The sequence below is a fragment of the Tenebrio molitor genome, chromosome 3 (genome assembly GCF_963966145.1).
Source record: "Tenebrio molitor chromosome 3, icTenMoli1.1, whole genome shotgun sequence".
In the NCBI taxonomy this organism is placed as follows: domain Eukaryota; kingdom Metazoa; phylum Arthropoda; class Insecta; order Coleoptera; family Tenebrionidae; genus Tenebrio; species Tenebrio molitor.
The window spans coordinates 1868047-1888468 of record NC_091048.1 but is presented as its reverse complement, the minus strand read 5'-3'; the positions used below and the strand labels follow the sequence as shown (position 1 = coordinate 1888468).

General features: G+C 37.6%; 1 protein-coding gene across 2 annotated transcripts in view; it reads right to left on the bottom strand.

Moving 5' to 3' along the window:
* The window catches only part of LOC138125273 (metabotropic glutamate receptor 2-like), a 180773-nt gene that overhangs the window by 8741 nt on the left and 151610 nt on the right, over nt 1-20422 (bottom strand). For both annotated transcript variants that reach the window (XM_069040517.1, XM_069040518.1), the window contains 5 exons: nt 16347-16491; nt 11139-11390; nt 8499-8673; nt 7771-7877; nt 700-849 (listed from right to left, as the gene is read on the bottom strand). In XM_069040517.1, coding sequence (XP_068896618.1) covers nt 700-849; nt 7771-7877; nt 8499-8673; nt 11139-11390; nt 16347-16491 — 829 coding nt within the window. The remainder of the gene's footprint in view (nt 1-699; nt 850-7770; nt 7878-8498; nt 8674-11138; nt 11391-16346; nt 16492-20422) is intronic.

Genomic DNA, 20422 nt, shown 5'->3' with positions numbered 1-20422 from the left:
CCTGTTTCGTTTCTGAATAACATTTTATTGTAATTACACCGTTTCAGGCGGAAGCGCTGCAAACTGGCATCTTTAATAAAGGTAGTTCTCGTGACTTGCCGAGATTAACAATGAAGCGATGATCCTGTTAGATGGCGCGTATAATGGTGTTTCTTTGAGATTTATAGTTTTAAAGTCGTCTGGAGATAAATGTGCATAATTTGTGGATTTACATTTGGAAAAGGAGTTATCTGGCTGTGCCAACCAAAGATAACAACTGTTTCACACAATTGCAAAAAAATGAGGAGCTTGAAAGAAAAGAAAATCATATAGAAGCATTTTGTAATGTAAAATTTTGTTAACAAAAATTATTTCAAGTGAATTATTGTAGCTGAAATTGAATGAAAAAGATAAGTTTAATTTATACGAGAATAATCGTGTCTACCGAATCCGCGCCTGTGTCGCGAATCGAGGTGCTACAAAGCAAGGTGTAAGAGAGAAAGGTCGACTCACTCAAATAATTAGCAGTTAACACTGAAATAATTTTTATTCAAGCAAAAAATAATGAGAATGAGTGGTAGAAGACATTTTGGAGCACATCCCCTATTTTATTTTTCAATAAAAGATGTTGTACTTCGGGGCATCTTATTCGTTCGGTTATAACAAGATGTCCTACATTCCATTATTTGGAATGTTAAAAAAAAATGTTTACTGGCTTACCTGACATATTTAATCTGAGTTCTCCTTCAATGTACTCGCCCACCCTCACCCACCGATATTTGCCCGTGGATACCTGCTTGAAGTGGATGATGTTGTATCGTGCAGGACCATCCCCGTTAATGTCGAAATGAAACCTGTCACCGCTCAGACCTGAAAAGGAAAACAGCTTTCAGGAAAGCACGAAAATGTGAAAGTCGTGTATGATATCAGTTGTAAACCCGGGACGTTTTCTCATCTCCGTTTTGTTCTTCTAATACACCGACTCTGGCAAACTGACGTTGCCCTTTCGGTTATTAAACAACATAAAATCGAAACCGACCCGGAATTATAACATTTTCTTCCACAAAATATTTACAGAAATTGATTGCAACAGCCACAACAATCATAGTAATAGTAAAATGTAAAAAATGATTGAAGTGTATTGCTTTGCGCTGGAGTCCGGCGCAGAGCACTAAACGCCACCCCAATAATACTAATAATATGACAACTTTTTCACCGTTTCCAGTTTATTCCCGTGCTCGGGCGTTCTTCATCCCACACGGGAACACCCCAAAACATTTCCCACTTTTATTTACCCCTTTTTAGATTAAAGTTGGTGGAACGAACTCTCGCAACCAAACCGTAAAGGCGTACCAATCTGCATAATCCCTCCTTGTTCTGACGCACCAGAAATCCCTCCGGGAATATTACATCGATAGGTGTTAGTGATTCCGTAGTTCTTGGGTGATGCACGAAACAAGTCCGTGGATCCGTCGAGAAAGCGACGATTTTCATGTTTTATGGACCGTCACCGGAGAATTTACAGTGTAATAAAGGACGAGGATAAGGTATCAGTCCTCGCTACATCAAAAGTGCCTGTAAAACTTCTTTGATACCTTTGTATCGCTGAATATGCACAAGTGAGGCGGCTTTTTACGGCAGCAAGCACGGACTCGCAACTTTCAAAGTTCTATCATAACATCAAATTAAATTTTAAAGGAGTTTGGGACTTACTACTTTACGTCGCGGATGGAATTGATCGGGATTTTTCTCGTAGATGGAAGCTAATTGAATGCTGAAATATTAATCATCCCCAATTTAATAAAATCGATCAGGAAGGAACGCTTTCAAAGGAAATTATTTTACCTTGACGTTTATTAGGTACGTATTTGCACATCGGAAGCTTTTTTAAAGCTCACTAACAAATGCTTGGCATTCTCTAGAAATTATATGAGAAAACAATTAGCAAAATCTTCGTAATATACAGGGTGCTATTGAAAGTTGTACAGATATTTTAACCACGAGCTGCTGGCTTCATGTAGAACTCGGAAAAAATATTTAAAAAATTCTATGTCAAAAAATAAAATGACATTTATTTTTTGAGTTACAATTTTTTTAAATTTCTTTTAGTCTTCTACGTTGTCAAACAACCTCGTAGGTAAAATTTCGGCACATTTTAAAAATACACCCTGTATATCATATTTTATAAAACGAACACCAATGCGGTTTCCTTGATTTAAAGCATATTTCCTATAGGTTACTTCGCATTGGCGTACATTTTATAAAACATGATATACAGGGTGTATTTTTAAAATGTGCCGAAATTTTACCTACGAGGTTGTAGCACAACGTAGAAAACTAAAAACAATTTAAAAAAATTGTAGCTCAAATATTTTTTCCGAGTTCTACATGAAGCCAGTAGCTCGTGATTAAAATATCTGTACAACTTTCAATAACACCCTGTATATTGAGATAAGAGAGGTCGTAAGTTGGAGCCGTGAGAGACCCCTGAACAAAATCGTTCGTTTCTCTGCCAGAGCGGCCAATTCTGTTTCGATTCAGCTCAGTCGTTTCGAAATCACCCCTTTATTAAATATATTTTGGGGGTGATTGGACGCGCAAACGAATTTGACGGGTAAATGTTTTTAAGAATCCAATTTGTGCTCGGAAGTTTGTTCCATGAATATATCGTGCTTCCCCAGGTTATTGTGAATTTCCGATTGATTGGAGGCTTTATGTGGGGGTGATGCGCCAGAAATTTGTTTCCGAAAGTGACTTCTACCTAAATCACGAATTTTTTATTTTTTACCTCGATCATGCTGTACTCGCCCGACGGATTACAGGAACGAAATAAATTATCGAGCTCGTGGGATTTAACTACACATTTTTCGCATTTTTCATCTTATCCGGGGAATATTTATCGGTGGGGGATCATAAGACTTATCGAGGGTTTGACGTACGAGTTACCACGGAGCATTCTTGTGCTTTGGTAATTTGTTGACAAGCTTGAATAACGTATGCAACAAAACGGAGCAAGCTCTGAGTTTTGAAAACGCATCAGTTGTAAATCAGGGAAGCTTTTGTCTTTGGATTAGTCCTAATAAATAATTCTTGGCCTGTTCTCGGAGATTTTTGAGATTCCTTTCAGCTTCATTCGAATTACATTTCTTTGCCTGATTAGCGATTCTCCTTGTGTATCAAACTCGCACGTTTTGCTAACTTTCTTAAGTCGATAATCTGTGATCAGCTGTTATCCGCCGTCTCATTGTCTTGAGAACAAATAAAGTCTCCGCAGATAACTGATACTTGATTCGAACCTACGCGATTTTCATTTTAATGCCTCTCAGAGAAATAAATGCTGAAAACGCACAAAATGTCAGCAAAAACACTCGATTTATAAATCATAACAATTTCACATTTCCTATTAAAAAAAAAATCTGAAAAAAGAAAAGATTACTGTAGATTGTAGCCCCGCGAGCAACGTATAAGCAACGCCCACCGGTGACACTCCCTTATTCATTTTGAATTTTAAATAGTACTCTCCATGTTGCCGTGACAGATTATATTTTCTCACAGTATACGAATTTAATTATGCCTCTCGTGGAACGCCAAGTTTGGTGGAGTGCCGAGTGTGCGTTATTTCCGCCTCGATTTTACAAGATACAAGTGTTTCCACGTTTAATTTCAACAATGCCGATTTGTTCTGCTCGGAAAAATACGCACAATTTTTTATATTTCTCGACAAAACTTTCTTGCCTCAAAATATGGGAATGTATTTATTGACGTTCAAAAACTGGAGCTTGATGCACAGTTGCATGCACTTAATGCGTTTCGTTGTATGGGAATGACAACATAGGTTGGAAACTTTTCGTGCATAAATTACGACTATTCTATTATTATTTACTAACTGACCCGGCAATGTTTCGCTGTTGCTACATTTGAGTACATATACAGGGTGTTAGTAAATGGTTGGGAATAAATTTCAGGGTGAACTCCTTATGAAAAATGTGGCTTAAAACCTAAATAAAGTTTTTCGTTAAAATGGGTAGTTTTCTCAAAATAATAATAAATAATAATAATAATAATAATAATAAATAATAATAATAAAAATAAACGTACTACGATTTAATAATGGTTTAAAGAAAAAAATTGTACGTGGAAAGTTGAATTTTTTAACGTATGTCAAAATTCCAAACTTATGCGATTTTAGTCAGACAAATGAACTAATTGGAGAAATTCTCCAACAGTGGACTACATTTTATTTTTTGATGCATATATTAGTTTCTTTTACTACAGAATAATGTCCAATGCATTATTTAATACGGATTCTAAACCTCTAATATTCCACCAGTAACAAAAATCCTCTCCTAAATTAAGTGGTAATTAAATTTCGTTGTTCTGTTGGTACAAAAGGGTGATCGGAATTACCCCGAATCGTAAAATTTCTAGAAAAAAATTAGTTTTTCGATGTGAAGATTGCAACAGGGATTTTAAAAAGGCAAAGGGCCTTAAAATTCATAGGACAAGAATTCATGAACTAATGAGCCAATCGTTTTTGTGCAAATCATTTTCTTCAGAAATTAATAAAACAAGAAGGTAAAATCACTCACTCCATCTAATTCCACGGATTATGAGAAGCACTTCAGATCTCAAGATAGTCATTCTAGTGGACCTCAAAGATTAATTTGTACTTTATGTTCTGGAAAATATTTCAAGGATAATAACAGATTGAAAATTCACGTAGATAAGTACCTATCGTATCAATAATAACCTACCAATTTCTTCTACTTCAACCGATTCAATTACAAAATTGCTTATTAATTTAAAACTTCAGTTACCAAGTACTAGAAGATTACCAAAAGCTTGTAGACATTTAGTTGCAGATAAATTAAGCTCAATTATTAATAATAAAATCAAACCAAATCAATCTCTTCCTTTGAGAATCTTTTGCTTTTCTCCTATATAGCTTTCAATGTAGCAGAGAAATCATTGAATAAGCATATAAAATAAAATCTTTCTAATTTTGAAGTTCCTCAAATACGAACTGTTTCCAAGAAACGTACAAATTTATCATTAGCTAAGAAAACGGAAGCAAAAGTAGCCGATTTTGATATCAAAGGAGCTGTTAAATTATTGTCCTCGGATGACTCATTAGCTTCATTCAATGAAGATGTTGCTGAAGAATTAAAAAAAACATTCTTCACCATCTCGCGAACTTTTTATAGTTTATCCACAAATTTCATTTAAAATATCAAATATTTCAGATTTTTCTTTAATTTAACTTTACCAAAAAAATACATTCAAAAGAGAATAAATTTAACTTTTAATTAACTTAAAAAAAAAGAAATAAAAAGAACAGTGGCGGTTGTACTTTCCAAAAAAAAAAAAAATTGTGGATAAACTATTTATTTTAGATGCCAAACACCTTATATCTTTTGAACGCTCATTGAAAGAGCTATCCCACGGTATATCGAAATACAGGGTGATCCATTTAAAAAAATTGACTAAATAAAGAGTTTGCGTTTGAAGCGCCCTCTACGTAATTAAGTAAAAATCTTAATGTTTTTCAACAAGGCAATAAAATCGACGATATTTACAATGTTCTAAAAAAACCTAATCTAAATAATTATCATCTGTTATATTTTTTACAAATTTTCAAAATTTGGATTGTCCGGACACAAAAGAGCGAATAGTTTACTAACAGTAGAAGTTAGACCCATCAAATGTGGTATCTTCCTCTTTGTTTTGACGAGAGCTTTCCAAAAACGCAAAAAAATACTGGGTGTTCCATTTAAAAAAATATAAGTTTGTGTTGCCACCGATACACCAAACACCCTGTATAATCTAAAGTATTTTTAAACCGTGCTCATAACTTGTGTGTATAACATGAAATAATAACATTTTTCAAAGAACTTATATTAACTTAGTAAATCTACTTTGCCAAACCGTTGGGACACCCGGTATATTTAGAGTAGGCGTAGGAGACATTCTAATTCTTTTAACAGTGTAAAGTAATTTTTGTAGGTAACAAATTATTCTCCGGAGTTGCATAGTATGCATAGTAAACTTTTTCCCAATTTCATATTGTCATATTCCATGGAGGGAGAATAGGGAGAATGCACTACAAAAATTAAAAATATTTTGTAACCTAATTTTATTTCGTTAAAATGTTAAAATGGCGTTTCTTGTGTCATTTTCTACGCTGGAAAAATGTTGCAAATAATTGAATTTCCATAAGTTGCTCTAAATATAAATTTATTTGAAGGCCCGTTATTTAAAGGTTTAGCCTTGGAGATCTTAGGCCCTTGGTGCAAAGAAGCGATCGATTTCATTAATGTCATCGGAAACCTACTTATCGCGGAATCAGGCGATTCAAAATCAAAGAAATTCCTTTTCGAGAGGATTTCCCTTGCCATTCAACGCGGAAATGCTGCAAGCATTCGGGGCACTTTTCCAGATTTCCAGATTAATAGTAACTTCTGAGGTTTTATTTATATTTGTAATAATTTTTAGTTTCTTTTAATGTAGACACCTTAATAAAAGAACAACTACATGAAAATATCCATCAAATAGACGTATTTAATTAACTGACCGGAATTACCCCAGGTTTCCCTAATATAAATGAGCGAAATTCATATTCAAATGGAAGAATTGTGAGTATTATAAAAAAAATATATTTTTTTTATATTATTATGATTCTTGTTGTATTTTACATAATGAGTAAAATGTAAGTAGGTCGGAAAATAATTATAATTTCGCGAGGGTAAGTACAGAATTCTTTTATTAGAAGCGACAGCCCTGTACTAATCAGAAGATAAGGCGACAGTGTGACAGGGCTGGAATATTTAAAACTAAACGTTACGAATGAACAGACATTTATCAAGATTAAATGGTTTTAGCCTGGGAGAATTACGGCGTTGAATTCATATCGCATCTGTGACAATTTGTCCTTTTGAATTTTTCGCAGCCTAGGGCCTAAAATGGGACGCATTCATTTTATCTTTTTTAAAAGTTGTAAAGTTCTGTTGTAAAAAAGATATATTTTTGATCCTTTATACACATTCTAATAAAATTATCGCGGAGCAATTTTATTCCGCAAGAAAATATATCGCATTCTTTCTTTTATTTTTAACTTAACTACGTAGAAAAGGCACAGATCGGGTAAAGTGGTGCTTCATAATTCACAATTCATCCGCTATAAAATTTTTGTTCTACTTTAAAAGCGAAATTGGTTATTTAGACAATTTTCCGCATCGCGTTTCCAGCCACTGCATGAAATTTTCACGTTTAATTATACTTCCCTTACGGGAACGGTTTCGTGTTATTTTTTGACTGATTACACTCAATAGCCAACTATTTCACCGACTAAAAAAGAAACAAGACTTTTAAGTGGTTATTACACTGGAAATAATGCATGAGTGTTAATTTCAGTTCTGTACAATGTGGTATAAAGCGGTATAAATACCACAAAAACTGGACGTCCGCTTAACTGTGAAACGTAAAAGTTCATTCGTTGATTGATTCACACACATTTAATTGTCAAAAATGAGTCAGATTTGTCAATTACATTTTATCTTCTGGTTTCTGGTTCCGGACGACGATTAGGCTTCAAGGTTATGCTGTACAACGTGAAAAGTGTAAAACCTGAACCTAACCTCACTTCCTTTAAAATGACGTAGGTTATTATTTTTTTGTAAATCCTTAGAGAGAGTTTCTGTGGACAATTAGAGCCATACGAGTCAATCAACGACTCGCCTTTTATTTCTCACAGCCAATTTTTGTCAAGAGGCAAATCAGTAAAATTTTTCTTACCTTCAAAATCCACTTTCCTGAGATATTTTAAAAGCTCTGTTCCCTTTGTTGGTTTCATTGTATCACAAAGTCCTGGTCTACCGTGACAAAGATCTCGATGCATATCCCTAGAAAAAAATATTTTCATTTATAACGTGTCGTCGAATTTGATACTTTTTTCCTCGTTTATCATCGATCTTTAAGAGAACACACTTGTTGGCGACTGAGTTGAGAAGCTCTGAGAACTTTACGATGACATGAAATGATAGATCTCTCATTGAGCCGATCAGATCTCTGGAGATATATTTAAGGATTCTTGGTGCTGAGCTTTCAATGCAGCTGAAGTGGAAGAAGAAAACAACAAATCAAGAAAGATATTACTCATATAAATGACATGTTGTTTGTAGCAAATCCTGGAGGAAAACAAAATGGGATATGTACATACTCCATTGACCCTTTGATTCTTCAGGTATTATGCAATGTTGTTTAAAAGCTTTACTGGGTGTCGTTCAGATCCTTAACAAAACTGCAACAAAACCCACAACGACCCGATCGATTTGAAGGAAACGTCCCACCATCAGCAACAAAGATTTTATCCCCTCGTTAAATTCGCGGATTTAATGGAGCTTTTCCCTATGAACAAAGAGATACAAAGTGAAGTGCATAAATAGAGAAATAACAAAGAGACGCAGACGGAACGAGGCGAACTGAAAACGAAACCTTCCCATTAAACCTCTTGAAAAACTTACCGAATGGCGTAGGCGAAGGCCATTACGGCGTCTGACACGAACTGTAGTTGGTCCTCGAAGACAGTGTTTTGGCGGGTGAGTTTCTCTTTTCCGGAACACAGGGGAGCGTGTTTTTCCGTATAGGGGGTCTTCGAGCTGTTCGGGTAGCGACAGTGGAAATGGTGCTCCCAAAATTCTGAAAAAAAAGGATTAAGAAGGTATTTCCACTTAATGGAATTGGAAAAGCCATTTTGAAAGTTATTAAACATAAGTGCTACAGAATTAAAAAGGAATCTAATTTTGTAACCAGTGAAGAATAAGTAACAAGGGTGCGTCGAACTCTCCAGAATCCCCACCTGTGTCGCGAACGGAGATGATGCGCTCGGGTTTCGATGGATGACTCATGACCAGAGGCGGAACAGAGAAAAGGGAACTGTAATACGCTAAATTGAACTGAATACACCGACTGAGTTGCATTTCATCATTCGCATTTCACATTGAGCACTTTTATCCACGCTGTAATTTCGAACCGCATTTACCATATCTCATATCCAACAATGCAGCGTAAACTGCACCTGCAGACTCGCAATAAAAACAATTAAATGAATAAACCAGAAAATAAAAGACGAGTGGAATTTATATTACCGTGTTCATACCATGAGGAGTAGTTGTTGTTGGGGTGATTGGCGTGGGGGGTGGAAACATTGAGCGATATTACAAGTTCTCCCTCATCTCTGTAATACTATGCAGGAACAAAAAGAAAGAGCCGGATTGCTTGTTCCTGCTAAGATTTCTAAAATCGATAGAAGGATATGCGTCGTAGTTTTTGACGGAGTGAGTGGAAATCTAAGTTATAATTAACCCTTAACTCCTTCAACTTTGATTTAGTAATGATGTCATGTCTAGAATTTTCTTACAAGGGGTTCTAATAAGCAACACGACTCTAAAGGAGTTTGCTATCGCTAAGTTGAGTTTGCTGAAAACATTGAAGTTGCTTAACTAAGTTGCACTTGACGTGGCGGCAACAAAAAAAACATTTTTTTAAACTTACTAAATTAATCCACTTTCAATATTTCCCCAAAAATTTCAAAATTCCCCCAACTTTTTCATCAGTTCCACCCCTCGCAATAAGTGTCTGGAACATTCTTAATTAAAATGGATGCGATTTTTCTTATTTCGAGACAGTTTGTCGCGCTTGACTGAGCGCAGATGTTCCTCTCAATTGGATATATCTTTTTGCTGTTTTAAAACTGCCTCCGGTCCGGGAAAGGGTGCTACACAGGATTTTCCGCCGACGTAACTGACGCGTTTCAGACGGAATTTTCAACTGGCCTGATGATTTTTTAACGTTCAGATTAATATTGAATGCGTGGAGCTTCGCCCACGGACACGGCTCGTGCTGTTAAATTGCTCGGAAGTTATGTGATAAAACGTGACGCGAATAGGAGGACGTACTGATGCCATTATAAATACAGATTACGATTACGGCTGATGTTGTTTGCGGGGCCAGGTGCTTAGTTCTCTCTGTGGGATTTAATGTTTAGCAAAGTTACGCAAATAACACCTGCAATAATGTCTACCTATCACTGACATAATGTAGTAATAATAGTGTTTATAAAGTTAAAACAAATGCGGCTCCCACACCGCCTGAGAGCGCTGTTGGTCATTTGATAGGACGCGGCTAACCGGCTAGGAGGCCGTTTCGTAGTGTTACCGCGAGGTCCAAGGCCATTGGCCAATCTTTGGTACCAACGGTAGGACCGCCCCTAGGGTCAACCGACCAATCGCAACCGATGCTCGTCTCGCTCAAGGTCAGTTAGCCAACAACTTTCTACTGAAAATGCCAATCTGAAAATGGTTGTGTCGTTGTTCCTGCAAAAAATCATGAGTGGGTGTTGGGAATTTATTTATGAAATATGAAGAATGATTATCAAAGCCTTAAGTAGCCCCAATACTGTGGCAACTCCGGCCGAAATTATGAGTGCTTTCATCTGGGATTTCCTTCGCTTGTTTTCCATCATTCCTCTAATTAATTAATTTTCTCAGTCGCAATACTCCAGAATAGGGTCATAATCCTTGCACGCCGTCGGAATGAAGGCAGAATATCGCTTTTGGTGAATCTTCAAAAGAAGCGATATTACACGTCAGCAACAAAAGCTTAATAAAGTGAAGTAAATACAAAGTAATAACTGTCGAGGTTTGTTTTGCGACACAATGTATTTTCCAAGACAAAATCAGACGGGTGATAAAAGACAAGACCTTCCCAACTAAGTGACAAACTGATGAACACCTTTTGTTCCCGTCCAGATAGAATCTTGTAGTTCCTCGCATTTTCCTTATCTAGCCAGGCAGTCTGACCCGTAAAGGAAAAACTTTGATAAGCGATTAAAATTTGAATGATGGTCGTCCAAGGACGTGCCCACAAAAAAGCATTTGACCCGCAACTTTGTCATAAAACTTTCGAGCGAATTACCCTTGTTATCAGCGGAATTGAGACGTAAAGCACGAAAGTTGGTCGTCCAACTCCACCCCAGAGACTATTAACATTAATTCCATTAATATGAAAATGTCGCTGATAAAAAAGCAATTGAGAGATGAGTCCTCGAGGGAGCAGTCACGGCTCTAATTGACGGCCTAATAACGGCTTCTTCCGGTACTTACCCACGAACCAGGGATTCCTCGGGTTGTTCTCGACGTTCAGCGCCAAGAAGTACTCTTCGAATCCGCGCACAGGGTTCGCTTGCGGCTGAACGGACAAGGTGCCCTCCACTTCTGCCTCGTTGCCGTCTGACACGAGGGAGCGGGCGCTCCATCCGTCAGATCCTATCCAGGAAAAGCTTCCGGTTGCGTTGCTACGGCGCACCGCACGCATCACACCGGCGACTTCCTGGTCAGAGCCGAATATTATGCAACCTGGAGCAAAGGGCAGGATGAGATAACATGAAAAGCGCTGCTGACGGGGGAGACTTATGAGGGCAATTACCAACCCGAAGCTCCAAAAGAATCCTTTTTAGCGAAATATTACGAGAATTTCATCATTAGACTGTTATTCTCAAATCTCAGCAAAAAAATGTATTATTAGAAATTTTCAAAAATTCGTATCAACGAGAAGCAAGTAGCGAGGATAAAATGATTCATTCCCTCCCTGTGGAAGGTGCACTGCTGAAACGTTCCTCGTCTTTGCAGCCAGAAAGTTGTGAAATGGAGGATACGGTAAGGATGGGTGCGGAGGGATGGTGGCAGGTACTGAGGGGTAGGGATCTGACCCGACACGTTCACCTATCTGTGATATACGCTTTTTGCATACGTCGAGATGTGATGGTGTGGTAAAACCCCGAAAAAAAGCAATAGCAAGTTCGGGCGGCACTGGGATTCGAACCCACCACCTCTCGCATGCAAAGTGGCGCGCTAAGCGCTAGGCCACAATGCTTGACTCTTACGTACAATAAAAGACACTATTTATGCAACGCTGGAAACTTTGAGAGAGCATAAATTATGATTCAATGTGTCAATGACGAAGAACACAGTAAATCTGTCTCTCTCAGATATATTATTTTTTTTACAATTTTATTGACAGACTGCTCCAAACCGCTTAATCAAGTATGGTGAAGCTCTTAAACATTTTAAGAATGATTTACTTAATAGATTCAACAAAAAACAAATTAGAAGTCTTTTATGAGCTAAATGGCGTTAAGTCGAGTCTGGAGCACCAGACTGAAACTTCATCAAGTTTGAAAACTATTTGACAAAGATAAGTTAGTAGTGGGGTGGACGCCTTGTCGACAACTCCCCAAGTAGTTTCTTCCAGACAGAAATAAATCCACTGGCCTGGTCGAGTTTTAGAAAACTTCTGCAAGTTGTAGTTAACACGTGTCAGGAGTGTTTCAAGTGACGGAGGGTGCAGTTTATCACAAAATCAAAGGTTGATAAAGAAAAAAAAAATACAATCGAGTGATTTTTTATTATTTTGTAAAAACAGGTGCTACAACCCGGCACTATTTTCCCTTTTAATTCCAACGAAGACACCCTCTTGAGCGTCTCCCTCATGTTTGTACAACAATGTCCTGAAAGAGTGTCCATTTTCACATATTCAAACAGCTCCGTGTGCAAACAGATCCTGTTCCTTTCATATCCAAACATATTGACACGCCAACGATGAAAAAACGCGCCACTCGCTTTCACCCCAAGCTTGTATTTACCCCCCAACTGCATCAAATAACTCGTCAATCCCCGGCTCGATACTAAACCAGAAAAATAACCCCGGAATTATATCTAAACGCATCGTCTACTCTTGTTTACACGTGTTGTAAACGCATAGAGAGGGTTGTTACAACTTGTTTATAACCCACATTCTTTGTGGTGTGAATGGCGCTGTTATGCTCGAAATGGATAAAAGCGAACGGAAGACGTGAAATGTTCGAGATCCATTTGGAATCTATGTGCGTTCCGGTCGTTTGGAAACAGGATTTAAAAAATATGCTATTTCAATAACACTTTTGGTTTTATTTATCTGTTGTAAACGGCGAATTCCACAAATCAAACGGAGCAAAAGAAAACAGTTATGCATTTAATTATTAGTATATTGTGACATCTCTATTGCACTAGTGCAGCGAGGCCAATAATTTTACGAGGGATGAAAAGGCACCTTAGTCGCGTGGTGTTTTTTTACGACTTTATGGATTTAATTATTTAATCGTAAAGGAAATTTGTGCAAGAAGACATCGCAAAAGATGTTTCTTCTTGATCATAACATCATAACTAAATGAAATGTCAACGTGACATTAGGCAATACAGGGTGTTTTTGAAATGCGTGCAGAAATTTTAACCCCGAGCTACTGGCTTCATGTAGAACTCGGAAAAAATATTTAAAAAATTCTATGTCGTACATTTTATAAAACATGATATACAGGATGTATTTTTGGAATGTGCCGAAATTTTACCTACAAGCTTGTTTGACAACGTAGAAGACTAAAAGCAATTAAAAAAAATTGTAACTCAAAAAATAAATGTCATTTTATTTTTTGACATAGAATTTTTTTAATTATTTTTTCCGAGTTCTACATGAAGCTAGTAGCTCGTGATTAAAATTTCTGCATGCATTTCAAAAACACCCTGTATAAATAGTGTATGACAATTGTAACAGAATTGTAAATATCAATATGAATTAAATAGAGAAATTCATTTTTGTTTGTTTCAACATGTTGTATTGGGTTTTCAAGGGTACTCGCTGCGCTCTTGTGTGTACATTTCCCACTTAGTGTTTTATACACATGTTACATAAATACATAATATGAATTGTCATGGAGTAACAAACAGAGATATGCGTTTTAGCAAAGATCAAAAATGATTTTAGTTTGAGAACGGTTCCTATATGAATGAGTCACCGTTACTAAGATTTAATCAGCACATTCACAGCTAGCTGTGTGAATCTTAATCCGTGGTAATAACGCAAAGCTGTGCCACACGTTTTAGATGATTCTGCGATATAATCTTGACGTGAAATCTTTCTTTATTTTTTTACGTCGCTCTAATTCTTTAAAGCACATGTTTATTTGCTTTTAAGTGTGGAAATTACGAAAAGTAGCGGAGCTGTTGGAAAATTCTCTTCTCCAGAAGACCTCTGTATTATTCCACACATTTGCATATAAAGTCAATGAGAACTCCACATCATCTGAAAATGACCCAGTCAAGTGGTAGTGACACCATCACGGTTTAATTCCAACTCTGAACAGCGGCGAAAAACTAAAACTTTAACGCCGTCAGTTTTAATAATTAATTTAAATCGTCCACCTGTGACGAAATTAAATCACGGCAACTATGCTCACTTTTAACTGGAAGCAGATTTAGACCCCGGACTCCTTTAATTAAACAGCCGAAATCCGAGATTTAATTTTAAGTCTGATTAAAAACCGAATTCTCTTCATGGCAAAAAATCTAATTTAGGTGACAAACGCGTCGTCAAAAAGCCGCAATAATTTTCGACGAGACAGATCTGTTTGTAAATTTATCAGCGTTTTTGCCAGCCGAGTTGCGGGATCTCGGCGGTGTAAGCTAGTCCTTGAACAAACAGCGAAGTGATCCTTGGAGAGCGCAAAGGAGTAACGAGCAAAGCCCAGTGTTACACTCGACTCCCAACTTAGTATAAATTCAATTTCGTTTTGTTTTACGACGGGACTGTTTTTTAAGGCTCGACGGAGAAAAACAGTTAATTTGATATCTTTCCTGAACTTGCTTTATTCGTGAGGCTTTACCACCGCTTAGACCCTTTGTCCGGACCCGGAAAAGTTCCAGATTGTCCGAAAAACGGACCCATCGAAAATGATTACCGTCACTAGAAGCAACTTACACCAGAAAAACACAAAAAAAAGACATTTTAGTATTATTTGTTTATCTGATGCGTCCTTTAGACAATTTCTCTTCCTGATATGTGGACATAATCCGAGCTTCAGCGATAGAGCTTTAAGCGCTAATCTCGTTGTAATTTGTAGTAGCCATTATCAGCGCCATTTAGACCCTGTCACAATTATCGTCCCATCACAATTTCGCTAAACAGGATTTTAAATTGAATTTAACTAGTCCATTGCGCTGCAAGCTCTTCGGCACCCTACAAGACCTAAAAGAAACTGATGGAAGCGAGAAACTTGCAGGTGCATTAGTTAAGCCGACGGGCCTTCGACTAAATTGAACTGTCACCTCGAATGCACAAACCGCAACGATATAAAACACATTTTTAAGAGCTTTTAAAGTGATTGTAGTACCCTCTAAAAATACTAACGAAGCTGTAAACGCTTTTCTTATATGTCATTATCTGTGATGCGGCGAGATACGGCTTTCTTCGTTCGTTAGGTACTAAATGAAAATTTATCGTTGACAGTTCATAAAAAGGAAACAATAAAAACGGTTTATTTGTTCTCTCTGGACTCACTCGCGTCAATATTCGAGCGAGAGATTCGATTCCCGACAACAAAACAAACTAGTTTCTTAGGGATTGATGCTGGATCAAAAGCGTCGGGTCGTTTTGAAAAGTGTCACGTGCGGGAAGTGTGTTGAAGTTGTGAGAACGAGTCGAATTCAGATGAGAAAGCTCTTAAATTATCATAAGAGTCAAAAGTGATATAGTTGGTTTTAATCACATTTGTTAGAAATGTTCTGTGACGTGAGGGATGCAAATGTGTTCCAAGACTATCAAAGGGTTCAGAGAAGCCAAAGTAAAAACAATATAATTTTTCTAGGGGTCTGTAGGATCTTTCATTTATTAAATAAACCACTTTAATATTGTCGTTCCTTGGGGCTTCGCTGACGGGGATGCTCCGCCCGTGTCCGTAGTAGTTGTGGTCCGGCGCAGAGCATAAATAAAGCCACGCCACCCATTAACGATCCATTTCCGGATCGTTGGCACGTGCAAAAACTTGCTCAAATGTCTTTTGACGACTTTCCTTTTTACTCTTCCTGACATTAATTTATTTTCTTTCCATTATGAATAAATCCAGTGTTGATGCCGTGCCTCCTTTCATTTATTTCCTTCCAGCAGACCTAATTCTAGTTAACTAGTTGTTTTGAAATTTTCATTAACAAAGCTCGTTTCAGGTACTCGACCCCCAACCACTTGAAACTCGTTAAAATCAAAACAAACTTCACTGTTACAGCATAACTTGCATCCTAGACGCTTTTAACCGAGTGAGACCACGAATCGGCGTTAATTCAATATCGCCGGCTCAGTTTCCACTTTGTAGCAATCCGAGTTCGTGGAGGTGGAAATTATTACAGCGATCATAAAGTTTAGTGTGCTTGTTGGCGGAACACCTGAAAGAAGTCGAGTCCGGAAGGAAACGTCGACACTTTATGTGTCACGACGAAGAACTAGCTTACCTCTTGCTCTCGGTTTGGTTAAAAGTTTCTGCACGATATTGTCGTACGCCGATTCGTCAGCTACTCCCGAGTCCTTCACCAGCTTTTCCTTCACGGCTATGCAGATGTTGTGCACGGCCAGGAGGTCCTCGAGCTCCTCGAAAGCCTGAAACAAACATAATTTCTGTAGAAATGTGCTCTGGCTTGCCACTCCGCTCTCCACATTTTGGTCCAATTGAGAAGATATGGAACGTCGCGGAAGGAGAGATCCAAGATGTTCTTAAGATCGGGAGAATTTTGTTAGCTGTTTTGTATCTTTTGTCGCGTACATAATCTGAGCTTTGTATGTTAATGCGGAAACTTGGAGCTAAATTGCATTAGGAATGATCGACAACTGTGTTAAAAAATTGTTTTCGACAAGAGCGAAATGACGAAGTCGTGACAATCTAATAAAGTGCGGCTTCAGCTCGGTTTTTAGCGGAATTATAACTTTAACTTATTGATGATGTTACAGTGTTGACGTTTTCGATAACGTTGTTAAAGTAATTGTTGGCGAAGAAGGGTCTACGCCCTCGCAATTATCGATTTCGTACGTCATAAATGGTTTCTGTCTGCTTCTGTATCAGATATACAATCATGACAACACCTCACCGAAGAATTATCTAATTTGAGACAATATTTCGGTTCATTGACTGCTGCTGCAAACAATAAATGTCACATTTTTTATTTCTCCTGGTAAACTGCATATTTTTAAATTATATTTTAATCACAACCAGCTGACTACTTCTCCTGCAAATGAACGACAGCGGTTGTGCTTAATGTGGAAAACATGCTGAAGCAAATGTGTTTTATGGTTACAGAAATGACACTGAAACTCAAACAATTTAATTTCTGCATAAAGGAGTTACAACTGTTACTAATCTAAAGATGCTACCAGTTGTGTACATGCCGTATTGTATTTTATAACTTTAAGAATGAAATTAGAGTAATATCTTAACTTGTTGTAATGGATGAATAAAGTTAGGTGCAAATACAAATGAGTTTTCTTCATTTAATGCCGTTAATAACCGTACCTTTTCCTGTATAATAAATAATCAAGAAATATTCTTATAATATTATAAAAAAAGATGTAAAAGAAGTAAACACGATTGGTAATGATATTTTTCCATGATCATTGAATTTCGGTGGTCTTTGCCCACTGAAAATCGTGAGCAAAGATGGCAATTGAATCACTAGTGAGGAAATAAGATTTTTTTATTTCCTCACTAGTGAGGAAATAATATTTTCTTATTTCCTCACTAGTGAGCAAAGTGAATGTGGCAATTTTCAAATTTTAAGGTACATGTAATTCCTAGTTCTCTTGTTGCAATATTATAAGTACTTGAAGGTTCAATAATATTAGTAAAATTTTACTAGTCTAAAGTTTACTTTTTAACTTTGAACGGCCATCTTGTTGTTTTTGATTTTGACATCTGTCATTCGGTTAAATATTGTTTTTTTAATAGCGATTATTTAATTATTAAATATTTCGTGTAATTATTGATAAATAAATCGTGAGAATTGCTTCGAATTATCCTACATTTGACTCGGTCGGGCCGCCTGTAGGGATTTCAACTCCTAGGATTTGAAGTGTGTATTTTGTGCAAGGTAAACAACAAAACGTTATTGTTGCGAACACGAAGTGATCCATTAAATTTAATTAGGCAGATAGATTTGCTAATTATGTTAATTACAGTTTGCTTTGGAACCAAGTCGCCAAACTAGTGCCTTCACTGTACGCCGCCCAAAATTCTCATCCTGAAAGCAATTCATGTTGACATCGGGTGTTTTTATTAAAATTTCCGATTTGATCGGTCTTTCCCCTTTATGAAATTCCGTTTCAGGTTCGGGCATAAAGAAGACTTCCACCCGAATCGGCGAACTCGGATTAAGTATTCACCGTGCACGGTTACTGTAGGCCAATTTAATTTGCGCAACAAGGGAAAATAAATTAAACTCCCTGATTGACAGTTATAAAGATTGCCCGAACTTTAATAAACAATTTTATAACCCGCCCCCAATTAAACTTGCGAAAAATGTACGCACCACACTCCATTTGACCGTGTTAAAATGCTAAACGTTTATTTCCGACGCGATTAATTCACTATCGATCGCCGCGGAGCCTTAACCACGGCGAAGCAACAAGTGCGGGGAAGTCCCGACGGTTGCGCGCTAGGGGTGCATTTTAATTTGGATGATTGTTAGGGGTGATGTATGGAAATTTGCCGGCGTTGGAGCAACACCTTTAATGATGCTTGTGTGCTTAGTTGTCATTTGCTCGGACTTGCTGTCCCGGGATTATTTATGGGGATCTTTCCGAAAGGGGAACGCTAGTCACGTGACCGACTGGACTATCGCAGATCTAATCAGTGGCCAGGACTTCGCAGGTGGTTAGTCTCTTTAGGAATTAACATGACGTGACGAGATACTAATGGAAATGGAACAGGATAATTATTTACACCACCAGATAAGTGCAAATTGGAAAGCTTTGATGGAGATGGGATCGGCGTGTAGCGTTTATGTCAACAATAAAATCAATCGCACCCTGACATCTAAATTACCACAAAATCGTCACAAACAAAAATAATTCAATCTTGTTCAAAACTACACCGTTTTTGTAATAAAAACTTCAATTTCCAACTCTCCCTTGCATTGTTTATTTCGTTTGTCATTTTTATCTCGATCTAGTCAACTGGAGGAGTACCACAGGGATCTACTTTGGGCCCTCTGATATGTATTTATAATGCAGGCAATGCTCCAAAATCAACGTGGTCGTAACGGATGTAACAAAATGTGTTAAATAACAATGTTTGTGAGCGTATTTAAGTTTCACCCTGTATATCCAGTTCTGGACAAACAACGCAATACAACGCGATCGGACTGGATTTATAGGAGACGGAAATAGCATCCGAACATGTTATATCTTCTGATGCGATTAATGAAAAACGCTTTCGATAAACTCCGGAATACCGGAATCCCTTATGATTGCTGTTGTATCGATCAGAAATACGTTCCGGATCAAGTCTTGTACGGCTCCGGTGTCACACCGGATTTATCGTGGGAAAATTAACGACTTCGGGAAACTACAAAGACAAGTTTCACCAAATGGCGAAGTTTTTAACCGATTTCAACACACTGCAGAGTTTCCAACAGACACGAGCAGAACCTAGTTTGCAAACAAGGTCTGAGGAGTTGCAACTTTGTCATTGCAATTAGCGTCTTTAATCGAATTGTTTGCACGTTGTGATGCAAGATAACTTAGGAATTGAAATGAAGGACCGACTTGGTTGTTATTTTAGCAACCAAATCGCTCTTTTTCCGTTCGGAAACTTTTGATAAGTCGGCGAGAAGGAAAATAAATCGGCTCATTCCCTGACAGGTTATAAATCAAACGAAAAATTAATAATTAAGGGGACAGACTTTTTCAGATTTGCGCTTTTGAAAATTACAAACGAGAGCTCGTTAGCACTTGATTAAATCGTGACATTTGCCAGTTCTGGAATTAAATGTAAAAATATTTTAACAGAGTTGAGGAGTTCCCGGGGTCGAAGAAACTTCGAGCACATGCGTTGAACAACCGAAGGAAGTAATTGATGGTATCATGTGCACAAGTTGAATCAAAATGGGACTTTGAGTGTGCTCTGCTTGAAAACTATGTCCGGTCAAGTGTATTTGAGACAATGGATGACAAACTTTGGTAATATCGTGGCCCTACTCAGTTACCGAGGTAGCGCTTTGACCCTCCGAGGCTCTGATATATCGCCAATAAGTATTACAAAGTTCTCCGTGACGCTGTAAATTATCGTAAAATATGTTGCACCAGTTACAAGGAATCGAAAATGCAACCCACAATACAATTTTTACAGCGGCCAAATCAAGCTTTACGTTCCAAAAGTATTGTGGGTTGCATTTTCAATTCCATCGGGCTCATTATTACTTGTGGAAAGGAAAGGAAACACCTTTCATTCCCCCCGAAGAGGGGCGGGCTGCGGAGGCTTCCCAGAGCCTTTTCAGCTACACTGACGGGAAGATTCGGGACGGGTACGGTGAGGATGGGT